The following is a 16,056-nucleotide window of genomic DNA, read 5'->3' as shown; positions in this document are numbered from 1 at the left end:
CACCAATGCACTGTAATAAGGTTCTGCTGGCAGTGGTGCTGGGGGAGCCGATCAGAAGAGCTGTACACGCTGGGCATAATGGCTCTCCTTATCGGCTTGGGGGGGTTAATACATCTGCCCATAACGGACGCCCGCTTCTCCACGTTATGCTGGAGAAGCCGGACCCGTTATTTAAAAAACGTTACATGGAGGTTTGATACATCTGCCTCAATAAGAGGACATTCCCACCACAGGTGGTAGAAGGATCCTTCAGTTCCATCTGTCATCCGGTGTAAGGTGATCTTATCATGGTGCAGGACCACATACATACACTGGCCCCATATACAGACTAGTGTAATATGACCACATTTAGTCCAGGAGGACAGCACATACACTGCACAGATGCAACAAAAACACAAAATCAAAACATTTCATATAAAATAGTTGTAGAGTTTATTCCAGCTCACACAAACAACCATCATACATTCTTGTAGCTTTACATCTGGTTTCATATAAAAGTTGGAAGATGAAACGGGGTATTGGTGTTCCAGCACTGGCGGCAGGCACCCAATAAGGCGCTGTACATCCCAGAAAGAGGGCACACGCTTAACTCACATATACAGTATACACCGGTATTAGACCCAGAGGCAGTAAACCATCATGCCAGGTTAGCAGGGCTACAAAGAAAACGAAAACGTCCCTCTTGAATTCTCCAATAGAACCATAATTCAGATGGTTAGATTGTGTCACAATGTCTGAACTCAGTCTGGGAAGCCTAATTGGACCATCCACGTATGCGTAATACATCTGAAGTTAATTGAGCGACTGATAAAACAGAAAGCCGATAATTGCTGTTTTACAAACGCCGTTTTGCAGATGATAAAGGGAAGGCTTTAGTGAGATCACACGGTCACTGTGCAGAACAATTTCTGTCCGCTCTCCGAGCCATACCTGACCCCTTGCGAAGAATGGTTTGGGTACAATCGGGACAAGTAGATTGTCCATGAAGAACGGCATGGATCTGCTAAGAGAAATTAACTCTTTGGCAGAGTGACAGAAAGGTCTCTACAGAGGGACACAATGGCCTCTTGCTCTTCTCTCCTCTTTTTTCGCTTTGGGGTCTTGTCCTCTGACCAGGACGTGTCCACATCTGCGGCTTCGCTGACCATCTTCACGTAAGTTTTAAACATAACTGGCGATTGTGCTCCGAGCCAGATATCTCCGACATAGAGGGACACTAGGAAATTGGCAGCAGCTGGAAAACAATATGGCAAATATTAGTGTACATGACTACAGGTTATCCACCAATCATAGGACTGATCGCTGAGCATTGGGTGTAAAAATGAGCGGCGTGTATTAAAACGAGCGGCGGTGTATTAAGGTTTGCGTGAAAATCCAACATAGGTAAGTCTAGGATTACACAGGCTGTAATCCTGAAACGTACGGCTGTGCTGCGCCTGTCCCTGTACATCTCCCTCCCTTCTCCGTCTAGATGAGTTCCCATTATCTTATGACAGATTAGAATGGACTATTGCTTCTAGACTTGGGGCACACTTATAAAAGAGGGGGAACAGCCCTACTGCCAATCGATGTTTCACCCGATACTCATTAGGCTCTGCCATACACATATGTCTTCATACATCGTTGCTGCAGTCACACCAAACTGGCTCTCACAGCACGCCAGGTCCCGACAGCCTCATCTAGTGGCGGAGTCTCTAAATGTAACAGCAGCAGCTGTTCTGCTCCATATAGAGAGACTCAGTAACACATAATATACAAGTGTCCATCACATTAGTTAGCACAGCCTCCCGATGCTTCTTAGTCGCCTTGTGTTACGACCAAAACATTCTTGGCAGAATCAATGTGCCGGTGGTGGCAGAGTTGCCCAGCACCTTGTGCAAGTGAGCTCGGGACAGGCATCTGGCGCATTAAGCCAAGTAGTCTAGGGTCCAGTAGAAGCATAGTAATAGTGTTCCTCATCCGAGTCCCACTCATGGCATCTCCTGCTTTTACTTACAGAGACTCAATTAAGAGATCAATTCATAAGTTCCACCTACCTTTCTGTGTGTCACTGGCGCAGTCACCCGGCGGCAGGCAGAGCTTCATCACCGCGTTGTGGAAGGCTCCCGTGTTCAGATTCTGAGTCTCTTTCAGTTTCATCATCACCTGGTTAGACAAGTGTAAAAGTTCCAGGCTGGAATCTGGGCTGTCATAGACCCTGTAGTAGAGCTTATAGAGGGTACTCCTCAGCTTATGGTCTCTGGTAAGTTCCTGGACCACAGCTGCGTGCGGTAAGATGCAGGTTTCCAGCCAGTGCAGAGAGCTGTATAGATCACAGGTGCTCAGCGGGAGATCACCCTCTACATTTATTATCCACTTGGCAACCAGACAGGCGGTGGCCCAGGCTAGATTATCTATGGCGCGGTCACTCTTGGCTTCTTTATCCTCTGACGCGGTCTCCTTACTCTGATCCGTGCTTTCATTCCTTTCTTTTGCAGAGGTGATGGGGGACTTCAAGAAAGTGGGTCTCCAATGGATCAATATGGATTTCACATGGGTTTTGGAGGCTTCTAGATTGGAGGCTGGTTGGGGTTCCAGATTGGCCTCCACTTCAGCCTCAAATTTCTTCCTAAGCCTCCATGGACCTGGTTGTCTGAACTTCTCCTTAATGGTGCCTGCAAAGTCAGGATGGAATCAAGAGATGAATGTCATTTATTCTGCAGAGATGCCGCATACGGCTTATGCGTCAGTCAGTGTCTCGCCTACTGCATTTCCTAGTGATTTAAAAGACTGATACACCAAACATTACTCAGGTAAAGCCGCTAATGGACATACATCATAGTCGCTGTGTTATTGAGAGGAATAATTAAAATGCGACTATAGCATTAAGTTATGTTAGGAGGGAGGAGCTTCTCTATATAATAAGCAGATGGTGTATGGCCGTACCAGGAGCCAGAGATATTACAGTATCCAGTGATAGTTAGCAGTGACATGGACTGCTCCCTCCCTGGCTATGCAGAACGGATATCCTCCGTTACAGTCAGGGCTGGGTGGATGAAGCCGTCAATGTTGCACGGGAGAAAGTGACCTAGCCAGGTACTGTAATGCCTACACACGAAGAGATCTGTGCCAGAGATTCATAATGGGAGATTGAGCATGAGATCTCCTATTATGACTCCCCCCCCCCCCCCCCCCCACAAAAACAACACAACAACATATAAGCGTTGGTGATATAGACTCCTCCCCAAACGCAAATGAATTGTGAGCGGCATGTCCTCACACTCCAACCACAGCTTGTGCAGTGAAGGGGGCGCTAGAGAGGCAAGGCGGCTTCAACAACCGCTGATCCGCAATCGCCATACATGCATGACATGTGCAGGGCCTTCTGAGCGAGTGCTCTGAATTTATCCAGCAGGGCCATTCTTCATCGCAGCCAGATTCAGACCCAGGAGGCCATGCATTTGAAACGCTGTGTGGTCTACACACATACAGCAATATTCAACCAACTTTCTGAGCGATTAATTGAAATGATGTAAAATCGCTCATAAAGTGGCTGAATATCGCTCCGTGTGTAGGGCCTATTAGTGGTTACACAGCGTTGCAGCAGCTTTATTGTTTTTGCATAAGTGGGTGTGCTTGGGAAACTTTCATCCAATCAGGTCTGTTATCATTACTATGCAAATTACACCACCGTTTTACAAAAAAATAAAGTAGGGAGAGCAAAGTGACAAACAAAGGAGCTGCAGGAACTGTGTAGATGTCACCTGCAGCGCCAGGAAAACACACATGACCGATCCACGGAGAACAGAACTGGGCCTTTTTATTAGCTCATATTTCATATTCTCCGAGAAAAAAAAAAGAAACAGGAAATTGTGTAAAATCCCTTCTCCTGTTTCCCAGGTTCCTCATCCTGCTTTATATGCAGCTGCTCCTTAAATAGTAGATGCTGTTTGCACCAATGAGCCGTCTCCTCTAACAAGACCAGAGGAGAGCAGAACAATACAGAATCCCGTGCACTTACTTAGAAGTTCTCTCACTTTGTGCTCCTTGGCCACAGCAGTCAGATTGTCCTGCAGGCCCAGGTCCTTCTCAATAACGCTCCACTTCTGCAGCAGTAACAGTGCATGCGTGCTGGAGAACACCTGCTCATTAATAGCAAACCGGCCCATTTCTTTAAATGCGTCCAAAACCCTTGTGCGGTATCTCAGAACCGAGCTGAAGGTGCTGAAATACTGGTTGCAGAGGACACCATCTAAGTTTGCCCTGTAATAAAGCAAGTAATAAAGTACAAAAGTGATTAAGCTAGTAATGGCCTACAAGCATATCACCTGCATGTGATCACAAGTAACTGGAAGAATACAGAAATCATCACATACACAGGTTCTAGGTCGCTGTTGTGTATATAGCGCAGTTGAGTTCTAATCAGAAATGCCACCAGAGCATAGAAAACATTTGTTTCTCTTGACATCTCTATTATTCTCAACGAGCAATCGACCGACCTTCATTCAAGCCTTGTGAGATTGCCCAACGCACATGAGCCCCTGGAATTTGGGGTGTAGTTCTCATTTAACCCCTTGAGTGGTGAGTTTTCATGGGGAAGGCAAACCTACCAAGGCAGCCGCTGCCTTCTGCTCCCCTGGGGCTGTTGATGCTGGCCTCGGCTGTGTGCAGCTGCTCGATGAAGTTTGCGGCCACTGGGGGGGTCCTCAGGAGAGCGCTTGTGTTCGTGTGCTCTGGTACTCAATCATTCATGTATTCGGGCGCCTGAACACACAAACAGCCAAGCACTCCTGAGTGGCCCCGAACGGAAAATAGGAGGATCGTGGTGGGGACCGTCGGCAGAAACCAGTGGTGCCGGGGTAACTGATGGGTGTGTGTGGAGTTTGTTTGTAGCAACGAAGGGGGGAATGATGGAGCTGCCAAAAGGTGGTGTGCCAGTGGTGCACTGCTGGAGACACCACTGGCACACACCTACTTATCAGTGGCATGCCCGGAAATTTTCCTGTAGAGCCCGCTCCTGCAGCGCAATCCAGCCTGGAAAATTTCCGAGCATACCACCAAAGCGGTTCATAGAACAGATTTTGACTTTCATATAAAGTTCGCAGACCTCCATAATGAACCAGACAGAAGCATGGTTAGAACCAGGGAAATGTGGGCAGGGGTCAAGTAAAGCCATTCTAGCCTGACGGGCCACAATCTCTGCGCTGAGCATGTGCTGATCCAAAACATTCTCTGCCAAGTGGAGGCATCCAGGGAAAGCGGGGCCTCGGTTGGCTGATCCACCTGATGTTCCACCACTGCAAATACTAACACTTAGCAAGCTGTACGTAGTCTCTTAGAATCTTTGTGACTACAAGTAAAAGTAGACCCCATCTCACCTGATGTGTCTGAGCAGAGCCATCAATACTCCCAGATACTCATTCACCAAGTGAAGGGGAAGGAACTTTTCTTGGTCTGCGACTCCATCTTGGCTAGGCCCGCCTCTGGATTTGGCCTTCTCTTTCTTTCCAAGGTTAGTAAACCACAAGCTGCTAATTAACGATATTATGCTACCCAGCAATTTATTGTCAATGTACCTGAAAAGACACAAAAGGGTCAACTCAAAATTAAATCATCACTTCCACAAACAGAGCATCAACGTCTGACCGATGACTTCATACGTTCAGGACCTCGTGACGCCACAAAAAGCAAGTTAGAAACCCGGCCACGTCGCATTTTGTGAATTTAGTGGTCCCAAAATAAGACGAATTGTCAGTAATTTGATAAAAGGACGTTGATGTATTTACTGCGGTGGTCAGGACGATTTAATTTTAAAAATAAAAAGGGCTGACCCGTTACTCGGATACCGTGCTTGGTTATTTACTGTATAACCGTCACACACACTTGGGATGAGGACCATACGATAATAAGCATCTGCTTTGCAGAACTACACTTGGTCTAGAACGCCAGCGATGTTGTGCGTGACGTGGCCGGGTTACTCCACACTGCTGGGTCTGGAAGGGCTCTGGGGGGGTGCCACGAATTACTTACCACTTTCCCAGGATACTCAGTAACCAGGTCAGCAGGCTGTGGTCTCTGATCAGTTCATAAGCGGCTTTTGGAACTTTCGATGCTTTCAGAAATATATCCATGATCTGATTCTGGAAAGGTAACAGGCAAAAGTGACACAGTGACCTTAACTGCACCCAGGTCATTTCACGATGCCAATCATTGTCCATGCCCTTTCTAGAAAGACTGATGATTCACAATGAATGGGTCATGATGCAATCGTTGCCAGGGGTTACAATGAAGCATATACAATGTAACGGAGAGGAAAGGAGACAGAGAGAACATAATCGTGTTTATGGAAAGTTCCGATGATGGACATCTAGAACGCTTCCATTGCCAACATACAATCTGCAATCTAATCTTCCCTACACTGTGTAATAATACATTCTCAGATAAATAAGCAGAATCTGATTGGTTGCTATGGGCAACTTCTCCAACCTGCACTTTAATAGAGCATGCAAACGCATCGGGATATACAGTATTTACTAAAAACCTGAAATTCCATCTATCTAGTCACAGGAGAGACTAAGGGGTCTATGTACTAAGCATTGGAGAGAGATAAACTACCAGTCCGCTCCTACAGCATGTGACCTGGCAGTTAGGAGCCGATAGGCGGATACTTTATTTCTCTCTAAGGCTAAGGTACACATTTAGGTCCTCATTCTGGTTTAATCGGACGGGGCCAAATTCGTCCCGTTCCGATGTTTGGGGCTCCATGCAGGTGCATGGTATAGTATTGTGCAGATCACCGTTGTGATCGCGCTCAGACGATCCTTGCAGCTTACAGAGCCGATCATATAGAGTAAATTCTGATATTATTACCTGCAGTGTCTCATCACACAGGGGACTGTTGTAGAACGTCATAATGACCATGAATATCCTCTGGTAATCGTACAGCTCGTAGCAATACTTGTCCCTCATTCCATCGCCCAATAGTGCCAGAATCCACCGGCGCTCTGCCTTGTGCTAGTCATGCGATAGAACAGAGAGGGTGTTACTCAAAAACGCAGACCCATCTTCTACGCGAGTCATCCAGACAGGGGGCCGGGTAACCACCTACCTCTATGTCAGAGCTGAAGAACAGTCTGTAGAAGTCCGGAACTTTGTTCAGGTCCAAGTAGTCGTGAGACAGCAGGAACTTGGTTATCTTAATGTACATATGTTCTTCTGATCAGCCATAGACAAGAAACAACCACATGAAAACGTTACAGTACTTACAGAGTACAAGAGTGATCTCATTCTTATGTTATCCTAGATCAGAGGTGGCCAAACCGCTTCTCGAGATCTACCAACAGTCCACGTTTTCCACACCACCTAGCTGGTGCACAGGTGTAGTCATTACTAACTGTCACATTCCCCAGACCACCTAGTTGGTGCACAGCTGTAGTCATTACTAACTGTCACATGACCCAAATCCCCTAGCTGGTGCACAGGTGTAGTCATTACTAACTGTCACATGGCCCAAATCACCTAGCTGGTGCACAGGTGTAGTCATTACTGTCACATGGCCCAAATCACCTAGCTGGTGCACAGGTGTAGTCATTACTGTCACATGATCCAAATCCCCCAGCTGGTGCACAGGTGTACTCATTACTAACTGTCACATGACCCAAATCCCCTAGCTGGTGCACATCTGTGGTCATTACTAACTGTCACATTTTCAAATCTGCTGCATCATTCCTACTATAGATCCGCAGTTTGCCTGAAACACATGATCTGTTGGTAGATCTTGAAGACAGGTTTGGCCACCCCTGCCCTATAGGATTAGACTGGTGGGACATAGACCTTTCAGTTATTACACCCAGTGGGGGAGATGTACCAAGCTTAAGAGTTGCCCAATCACAGTCTTTGAAATGACAGTTCAGCCAATCAGTGGCAATTATACATCTCCTTGTTTGGTAAGGATAACTTATCGCTATATGGAGAGCTCTGCAGCGCTGTTACAACAAGAATATGGCTACGGGGTATTACCTGGCCTGAGGACCTGCTGGGCAGCTCTGGCACTATACAGAGCCAATGAGAACGTCAGCCGGTAATTCTCCTGCCTGATCCCATTTTTCAGGACGTCTAGAACATACTGCAGCTGGAGGCAGAGAACGTATACACATTATTCCTTCTCATGGGGGCAACAGACAATGTATAATCAGAGGGAAGCAATGAAAATAGAGATTAATTGGGAGAATTTTTTTTAAAAAAAGTGTAGCAAATGAGATATTGGGACATAGCAGAAATGTGGAGGAAAAGAACAAAGACTTGGGGATGAGGACCAGAGAGATAATGTAAAGTGGTCAATGGGATAAGTCTGGTGCTTGGTCCCCACCTCATCCTTGTGCCTGAAACGTGCACCCTCCATGTGAGAGACGAAGGATCCGAGGACGTGATTGGCGGCGGCTCGCATGCTGTAATCATAACTGCTAAGTGCGGCCAATGTTAGTCCCAACGCACTCACTTCCACAAACGTTGTACAGTCCACGGCCAGCTCTATAGAGGATGGAGAGACACGTCACTAACAGACACAACACAGGGAATAGGTATACATGGCCATCAGGTGGCTGGATGATAGGTCTACACCATATGGTCGGCATGCTTAGGTTGACAGGTACAAAAAGGTTGACATGACAATGACTGACCGGAATAACCAACATTTTTGGGTTGCTTTCACATCCCCCCTGCCACGTTTGCTTGATTTACTATCTACTTGGACTACGATCAGGAATGGTAATCTGTGAAGAGCGCTGTGAAACTGCGAGGGTCTACGTTTCTACTATTGGTGGTCACAGAACATTAAACATGCAACATTGACCACTGTCATGCAAGGTGTCCTATCGGTGCTGGGCAGGGGGAAAAGCAGCTCAGTGTGTATGCGCTGTCCATACACCCTGGGCATATTCGCCCAGTGTGTATGGACCTAGTGATATAACATACTGGAACTGCATTTTTATTACCTTATAGTACATTAGTAAATTCACCAATGCACCATTTACCACATCAACACAAAGGTAAAAGCGAAGAAATAATAACCATTCAGCTCCTAATAGTCATCTTTGAAACCCAGCCAGTAGAATGGTTGTTAGAAGCGAATTGGATGGTACTTGCTCTCTCGCCACCTAAGCCTTGCATGTCTGAAACAATTTACAGGTATAAAATGTTCCGCTAATATCCTTATTTTCAATAATAACCAACTGCACAATGAGACTCCTCTTTCCCTGCTCTCCTCCCCATCTATTCCTCGTAAATTGGCTGTCCACGCGCAACAGGGTCTCATCACCTGCGCTGTCCACGCGCAACAGGGTCCCATCACCTGCGCTGTCCACGCGCAACAGGGTCCCATCACCTGCGCTGTCCACGCGCAACAGGGTCCCATCACCTGCGCTGTCCACGCGCAACAGGGTCCCATCACCTGCGCTGTCCACGCGCAACAGGGTCCCATCACCTGCGCTGTCCACGCGCAACAGGGTCCCATCACCTGCGCTGTCCACGCGCAACAGGGTCCCATCACCTGCGCTGTCCACGCGCAACAGGGTCCCATCACCTGCGCTGTCCACGCGCAACAGGGTCCCATCACCTGCGCTGTCCAGGCGCAACAGGGTCCCATCACCTGCGCTGTCCAGGCGCAACAGGGTCCCATCACCTGCGCTGTCCAGGCGCAACAGGGTCCCATCACCTGCGCTGTCCAGGCGCAACAGGGTCCCATCACCTGCGCTGTCCAGGCGCAACAGGGTCCCATCACCTGCGCTGTCCAGGCGCAACAGGGTCCCATCACCTGCGCTGTCCACGCGCAACAGGGTCCCATCACCTGCGCTGTCCAGGCGCAACAGGGTCCCATCACCTGCGCTGTCCAGGCGCAACAGGGTCCCATCACCTGCGCTGTCCAGGCGCAACAGGGTCCCATCACCTGCGCTGTCCACGCGCAACAGGGTCCCATCACCTGCGCTGTCCACGCGCAACAGGGTCCCATCACCTGCGCTGTCCACGCGCAACAGGGTCCCATCACCTGCGCTGTCCACGCGCAACAGGGTCCCATCACCTGCGCTGTCCACGCGCAACAGGGTCCCATCACCTGCGCTGTCCACGCGCAACAGGGTCCCATCACCTGCGCTGTCCACGCGCAACAGGGTCCCATCACCTGCGCTGTCCACGCGCAACAGGGTCCCATCACCTGCGCTGTCCACGCGCAACAGGGTCCCATCACCTGCGCTGTCCACGCGCAACAGGGTCCCATCACCTGCGCTGTCCACGCGCAACAGGGTCCCATCACCTGCGCTGTCCACGCGCAACAGGGTCCCATCACCTGCGCTGTCCACGCGCAACAGGGTCCCATCACCTGCGCTGTCCACGCGCAACAGGGTCCCATCACCTGCGCTGTCCACGCGCAACAGGGTCCCATCACCTGCGCTGTCCACGCGCAACAGGGTCCCATCACCTGCGCTGTCCACGCGCAACAGGGTCCCATCACCTGCGCTGTCCACGCGCAACAGGGTCCCATCACCTGCGCTGTCCACGCGCAACAGGGTCCCATCACCTGCGCTGTCCACGCGCAACAGGGTCCCATCACCTGCGCTGTCCACGCGCAACAGGGTCCCATCACCTGCGCTGTCCACGCGCAACAGGGTCCCATCACCTGCGCTGTCCACGCGCAACAGGGTCCCATCACCTGCGCTGTCCACGCGCAACAGGGTCCCATCACCTGCGCTGTCCACGCGCAACAGGGTCCCATCACCTGCGCTGTCCACGCGCAACAGGGTCCCATCACCTGCGCTGTCCACGCGCAACAGGGTCCCATCACCTGCGCTGTCCACGCGCAACAGGGTCCCATCACCTGCGCTGTCCACGCGCAACAGGGTCCCATCACCTGCGCTGTCCACGCGCAACAGGGTCCCATCACCTGCGCTGTCCACGCGCAACAGGGTCCCATCACCTGCGCTGTCCACGCGCAACAGGGTCCCATCACCTGCGCTGTCCACGCGCAACAGGGTCCCATCACCTGCGCTGTCCACGCGCAACAGGGTCCCATCACCTGCGCTGTCCACGCGCAACAGGGTCCCATCACCTGCGCTGTCCACGCGCAACAGGGTCCCATCACCTGCGCTGTCCACGCGCAACAGGGTCCCATCACCTGCGCTGTCCACGCGCAACAGGGTCCCATCACCTGCGCTGTCCACGCGCAACAGGGTCCCATCACCTGCGCTGTCCACGCGCAACAGGGTCCCATCACCTGCGCTGTCCACGCGCAACAGGGTCCCATCACCTGCGCTGTCCACGCGCAACAGGGTCCCATCACCTGCGCTGTCCACGCGCAACAGGGTCCCATCACCTGCGCTGTCCACGCGCAACAGGGTCCCATCACCTGCGCTGTCCACGCGCAACAGGGTCCCATCACCTGCGCTGTCCACGCGCAACAGGGTCCCATCACCTGCGCTGTCCACGCGCAACAGGGTCCCATCACCTGCGCTGTCCACGCGCAACAGGGTCCCATCACCTGCGCTGTCCACGCGCAACAGGGTCCCATCACCTGCGCTGTCCACGCGCAACAGGGTCCCATCACCTGCGCTGTCCACGCGCAACAGGGTCCCATCACCTGCGCTGTCCACGCGCAACAGGGTCCCATCACCTGCGCTGTCCACGCGCAACAGGGTCCCATCACCTGCGCTGTCCACGCGCAACAGGGTCCCATCACCTGCGCTGTCCACGCGCAACAGGGTCCCATCACCTGCGCTGTCCACGCGCAACAGGGTCCCATCACCTGCGCTGTCCACGCGCAACAGGGTCCCATCACCTGCGCTGTCCACGCGCAACAGGGTCCCATCACCTGCGCTGTCCACGCGCAACAGGGTCCCATCACCTGCGCTGTCCACGCGCAACAGGGTCCCATCACCTGCGCTGTCCACGCGCAACAGGGTCCCATCACCTGCGCTGTCCACGCGCAACAGGGTCCCATCACCTGCGCTGTGCAGGTGCAACAGGGTCCCATCACCTGCGCTGTACAGGTGCAACAGGGTCCCATCACCTGCGCTGTACAAGCGCAACAGGGTCCCATCACCTGCGCTGTATCCGTGTCATAGGGTTATCTGTGGAAGCTAGATGGGCAAGGTCACATCTGTAGTTACACCGAGGTAACCAAGCTCGAACACAAATATTAGATAAAGATCTACACTGCCATATAAATGTTATATATATTATAGCCTGAGACACGTTTCAAGGTTCTTTAAAACATACAGGAAGGATACTCCAAGTTGTGTCCATAACAAATAACTAGTTAGGTTTTCGGGTCTGTGTTTTACCTTCCGCACAATATTTCTCCATAGAAACATCTTTTACAACTAAAGACTAAGGGGGTATTCAATCTTGGGTCACGGCTGTCAAGCTGGCCCAACAGCCGTTACCCTGTCCCGTTCTCGGTCCAGGTGGGATTCAATGGAGAAGGGGGCATGGTCACGAGCTGCGGCCGGGAAGGGGCGAGTTGCAGCCAGGAGCTCGTCAATTCCCGGCAGAATGAGCCCGACTGCTTGTGAAGTCCGGCTTATTATGCCGAGATCCCCTGTTCAATGCTGTCGGGTAGACAGCAATGAATAGGGCCCCGTTGGAGATGGCTGCGGGAGATTGAATACCCAATTCTCCCGACGGGGGAGATGGCTGCGGAGCCTTGTCTTTCCCGACTACACTGAACAGGGGATCTCGGCAGAACGAGCCCGGCTTCACATGTGCAGTCAGGCTCATTCTGCCGGCAGCAGCTCGCTGCCACACCCCCTTCTCATCCCGCTGCAGCAGGACATTGAATCCCGCCTGCAAATTCTCGGTCAGGCAGACCGAGAACGGGACAGGGTCACGGCTCGACAGATGTGACCCAAGATTGAATACCTACATTTTAGTGGTCATAATGGTTATGGGAAAAACTTAATAGCCCTGTGCCTTGGGTTAGAAGATGGACAGACTACAGTGGTTGAAGAACTACATATCCCAGCATAGCCAGGGTAGCCACCAATGGAACATTATTATCACTGTACAGAAAATAAGACAAAAGTAAAAATAAAAATATATGGAATGCAAAAAAAGGCAACATAAGTCAATAAATATTCTGTGCTATAATGGGCCCCCTCATGGATACTGAAATAGGAAATATACCCTACAGATGCTAAGTTATAAAATAGATCATCCCTTCTCAGTGTTATCACATGTAGAGATGGGTATCAACAGAAATGTGACTGCACATGAAGCAATGTCTCTCTAGCTTGTATCCAGCATTGGACTGCAGTATGAAGGACACACCAGGGAATACAGTGGTAGGGGCATAAGCTAAAGTGTGGCCACCCAGAGGGGTGACCATATATTATAGGCGGAGTTATTCATGCCGTTACTGTACCTGGCCTGAGCAGTTCGCTGAAGAGCGGTAACAGAAAGCGCGGGTCGTACACATCGTTCAAATCTTTTATGGCGCCATCTTCATAGAGAACGTCCTTGCCAGCCTAAAATATATAAAGTGTTACAGGTTATGGCGGGGAGAGCGGCAAATGGACGCTTTACATCGTGATATGTGGACGGTTCTCTGAGGGAATCTTCATAGGTGTCTGCTTCTAGCTAAAACACGAAGACAAGCAAAGTCCTCTTCCTTAATGGACTTGGGAGAACATTCCAATACATGCGCTGCGTGGCAATATTCAGCACCCATAGCCACTCTGCCAGTCTGTTAAATGCTTCCCTATACACATTTAGCTTGGAGCAAGGGATGGTGGACCAACTTCCACAGAGCAGGGAGGGGAGTGGAAAATGGAACAACATTAGATCCTGTATATTGCTTTTTAAATTAATCTTTCAGCACTTTAAAATAAATCTAGCACAAAGCCCTGGATAGGCAGATGGGATTCCCTCTAAGGTGGAAGTGCAGATTGCATTGTATATGTATTATCAATTGTGAAGCGATTGCTAAGGATTGTGGCTAATCTTTCGTGGTATGTAAAGTCAGTAAAATCAAGAGTACACACTAGACAATATTTAGCATTTTGTGGTTTCGACCCGTCAGAATCTTCAAACTCTATATTGTCTATATTGTATATTGTCTACTGTATACAGTCCTTTAGTATGAAAGCCTAGCATATTATTAGCTTCACTCCGAAACGGTCATGACACAAATACTACAGTATAGTTCAGTGCACAGGCTTCCCTTACAGGACACTCACAGGTATCATGGCAGGTGGCAGCCATCTTGACACAGTAATAATGTTAGCAAATACTTTTATTCCTTTTGCTTGCTTTTACTTGTAGTTCCATCATTTGGGTGACACAGAAGGAAACGGTAAGAAAGCCGCATCCGGTGCAGAGGTCTACATTCATAGCTAAGACAATAAAAGGTGATACAAACAGGTCATTACCTCAGCGGTCAGCTTGAGGTGCAGGGGGAAGTTTAGAATGGTCTCCATCATCTTTTCTCTGTCTAACAAGCTGAGGATCTCCTCCATGCTTGGCTGTTGCCAAAGGGATTTCCCCAAACTCTTCCGGGTCTTGTGATGCTCCACGGCCGCTGGTCCCCAGAGCAGCAATCTGGATGTACATTAGGAAGACACGGCCAGGTTACTTGAGCTATACAAGGCTTTTTTCTCAAATGGACAAAACCGTGATGCACTGCAGGTGGGGTAGATGTAACATGTGCACAGAGTTAGATTTGGGTGGGGTGTGTTGAAACTGAAATCAAAATTGAAGTGTAAAAATAAAGCAGCCAGTATCTACCTTGCACAAGAACAAAAGTTACGCACCCAAATCTAACTCTCTCTGCACATGTTACATGTGCCCCACCTGCATGGTTTTGCCCATTTAAGAAAAAAGCAGCTTTGCAATTAGGTCTGAATAACCCTCATCATTCTAGAGTTATAACAAAGGCGAATGTCTATTAGCAGGTGCCACATTCCTTCTTATACAGGTTCATGTGCACCTACCTGCCAATGACTCCAAATGCCCATTTAGTGGGGACTAAATGTATGAAGCAGTGATAAGGGAGAAGTGAGCCAGTGGAGAAATGGCCCATGGCAACCAATCAGCACTCACGTAACATCTATAATTTGCATAAAAAAAAAAAAAAATTATGTAGAGCAGCTGATTGGTTGCCATGGGATACTTCTCCTCCTTTATCACGTCCTCCAAATTTTTCATACCCCCACTATCCATGTCGGCGTGGAGTTGATCTTATATAGGATTATATGCGATTTTTATAGGGTGTGCGATGCCATTACATTAGCTATACAGTAATTTTATTGTATGACATACAATAATGTTTTAGGCACCCCCCCCCCCCCACTATCCACGTCACCCACGAGTCCTCCGACTTTTTCATACCCCCACTATCCACGTCGGCGTGGAGTTTATTTTATATAGTGTGGCGAGCCACCGAGCCCGAAGTGTGGCAAGCCCCGCGAGGGGCCACGGAATACATGTAAAGTAATCCGCATCCGCTCGACACGCTTCGGGCTCGCTGTGCTCGCCACACTATATAAAATCAACTCCACGCTGACGTGGATAGTGGGGGTATGAAAAAAGTCGGAGGACTCGTGGGTGACGTGGATAGTGGGGTGGGGGGGGGGGCCTAAAACATCATTGTATGTCATACAATGATATTACTGTATAGCTAATGTAATGGCATCGCACACCCTATAAAAATCGCATGCGATTTTGCAGGAGGTGCGATGCAATGTGATCCCCCCTCGGCAATAAAATGGCCCATGCGATGCGATTTCCTTAGGTTTGCGTACGTAGGAAATCTGGGCGCCGTTCTAGGAAACAAGTACCGGTTTTTTAAACAATGGCTGTGACTAGAGATTTTGGTGTCTTGGTCCCCTGGCTGGACCACTATGCAATAGATAACACCTATCTTTATGTATCGGTGCCTATTTTAGATTGTAAGCCTGCAAGCAGACCCTTTCTACTGCTATGTTTTTCTTTTATCACCCAGGTTTGTCACTTATGGTTTACAATTGTAGAGTTCAACAGAATATGCTGCACTATATAAGAGACTTTTCATAAATAAACACCCATGCTTAGGCA

The 16,056-nt window shown here is 49.6% G+C and overlaps 1 protein-coding gene across 1 annotated transcript in view; it reads right to left on the bottom strand.

Annotated features, from left to right (window-relative positions):
* Nucleotides 1-408: 408 nt before the first annotated feature.
* URB1 (URB1 ribosome biogenesis factor) overlaps nt 409-16,056 on the bottom strand; it is a 57,135-nt gene continuing 41,487 nt past the window's right edge. Inside the window, exons 29-39 of the mRNA XM_083171886.1 lie at nt 14,394-14,562; nt 13,388-13,490; nt 8,348-8,508; nt 7,999-8,110; nt 7,088-7,194; nt 6,850-6,993; nt 6,010-6,119; nt 5,358-5,555; nt 4,001-4,242; nt 2,037-2,654; nt 409-1,234 (exon numbers count right to left, since the gene is read on the bottom strand). Of these exons, the coding sequence (XP_083028012.1) occupies nt 1,014-1,234; nt 2,037-2,654; nt 4,001-4,242; nt 5,358-5,555; nt 6,010-6,119; nt 6,850-6,993; nt 7,088-7,194; nt 7,999-8,110; nt 8,348-8,508; nt 13,388-13,490; nt 14,394-14,562 (2,185 nt within the window). The 3' untranslated portion in view covers nt 409-1,013. The remainder of the gene's footprint in view (nt 1,235-2,036; nt 2,655-4,000; nt 4,243-5,357; nt 5,556-6,009; nt 6,120-6,849; nt 6,994-7,087; nt 7,195-7,998; nt 8,111-8,347; nt 8,509-13,387; nt 13,491-14,393; nt 14,563-16,056) is intronic.

The sequence above is a fragment of the Crinia signifera genome, chromosome 2, assembly GCF_055691185.1.
Source record: "Crinia signifera chromosome 2, ASM5569118v1, whole genome shotgun sequence".
Classification (NCBI taxonomy): domain Eukaryota; kingdom Metazoa; phylum Chordata; class Amphibia; order Anura; family Myobatrachidae; genus Crinia; species Crinia signifera.
This window is presented reverse-complemented; position numbering and strand designations above follow the sequence as displayed.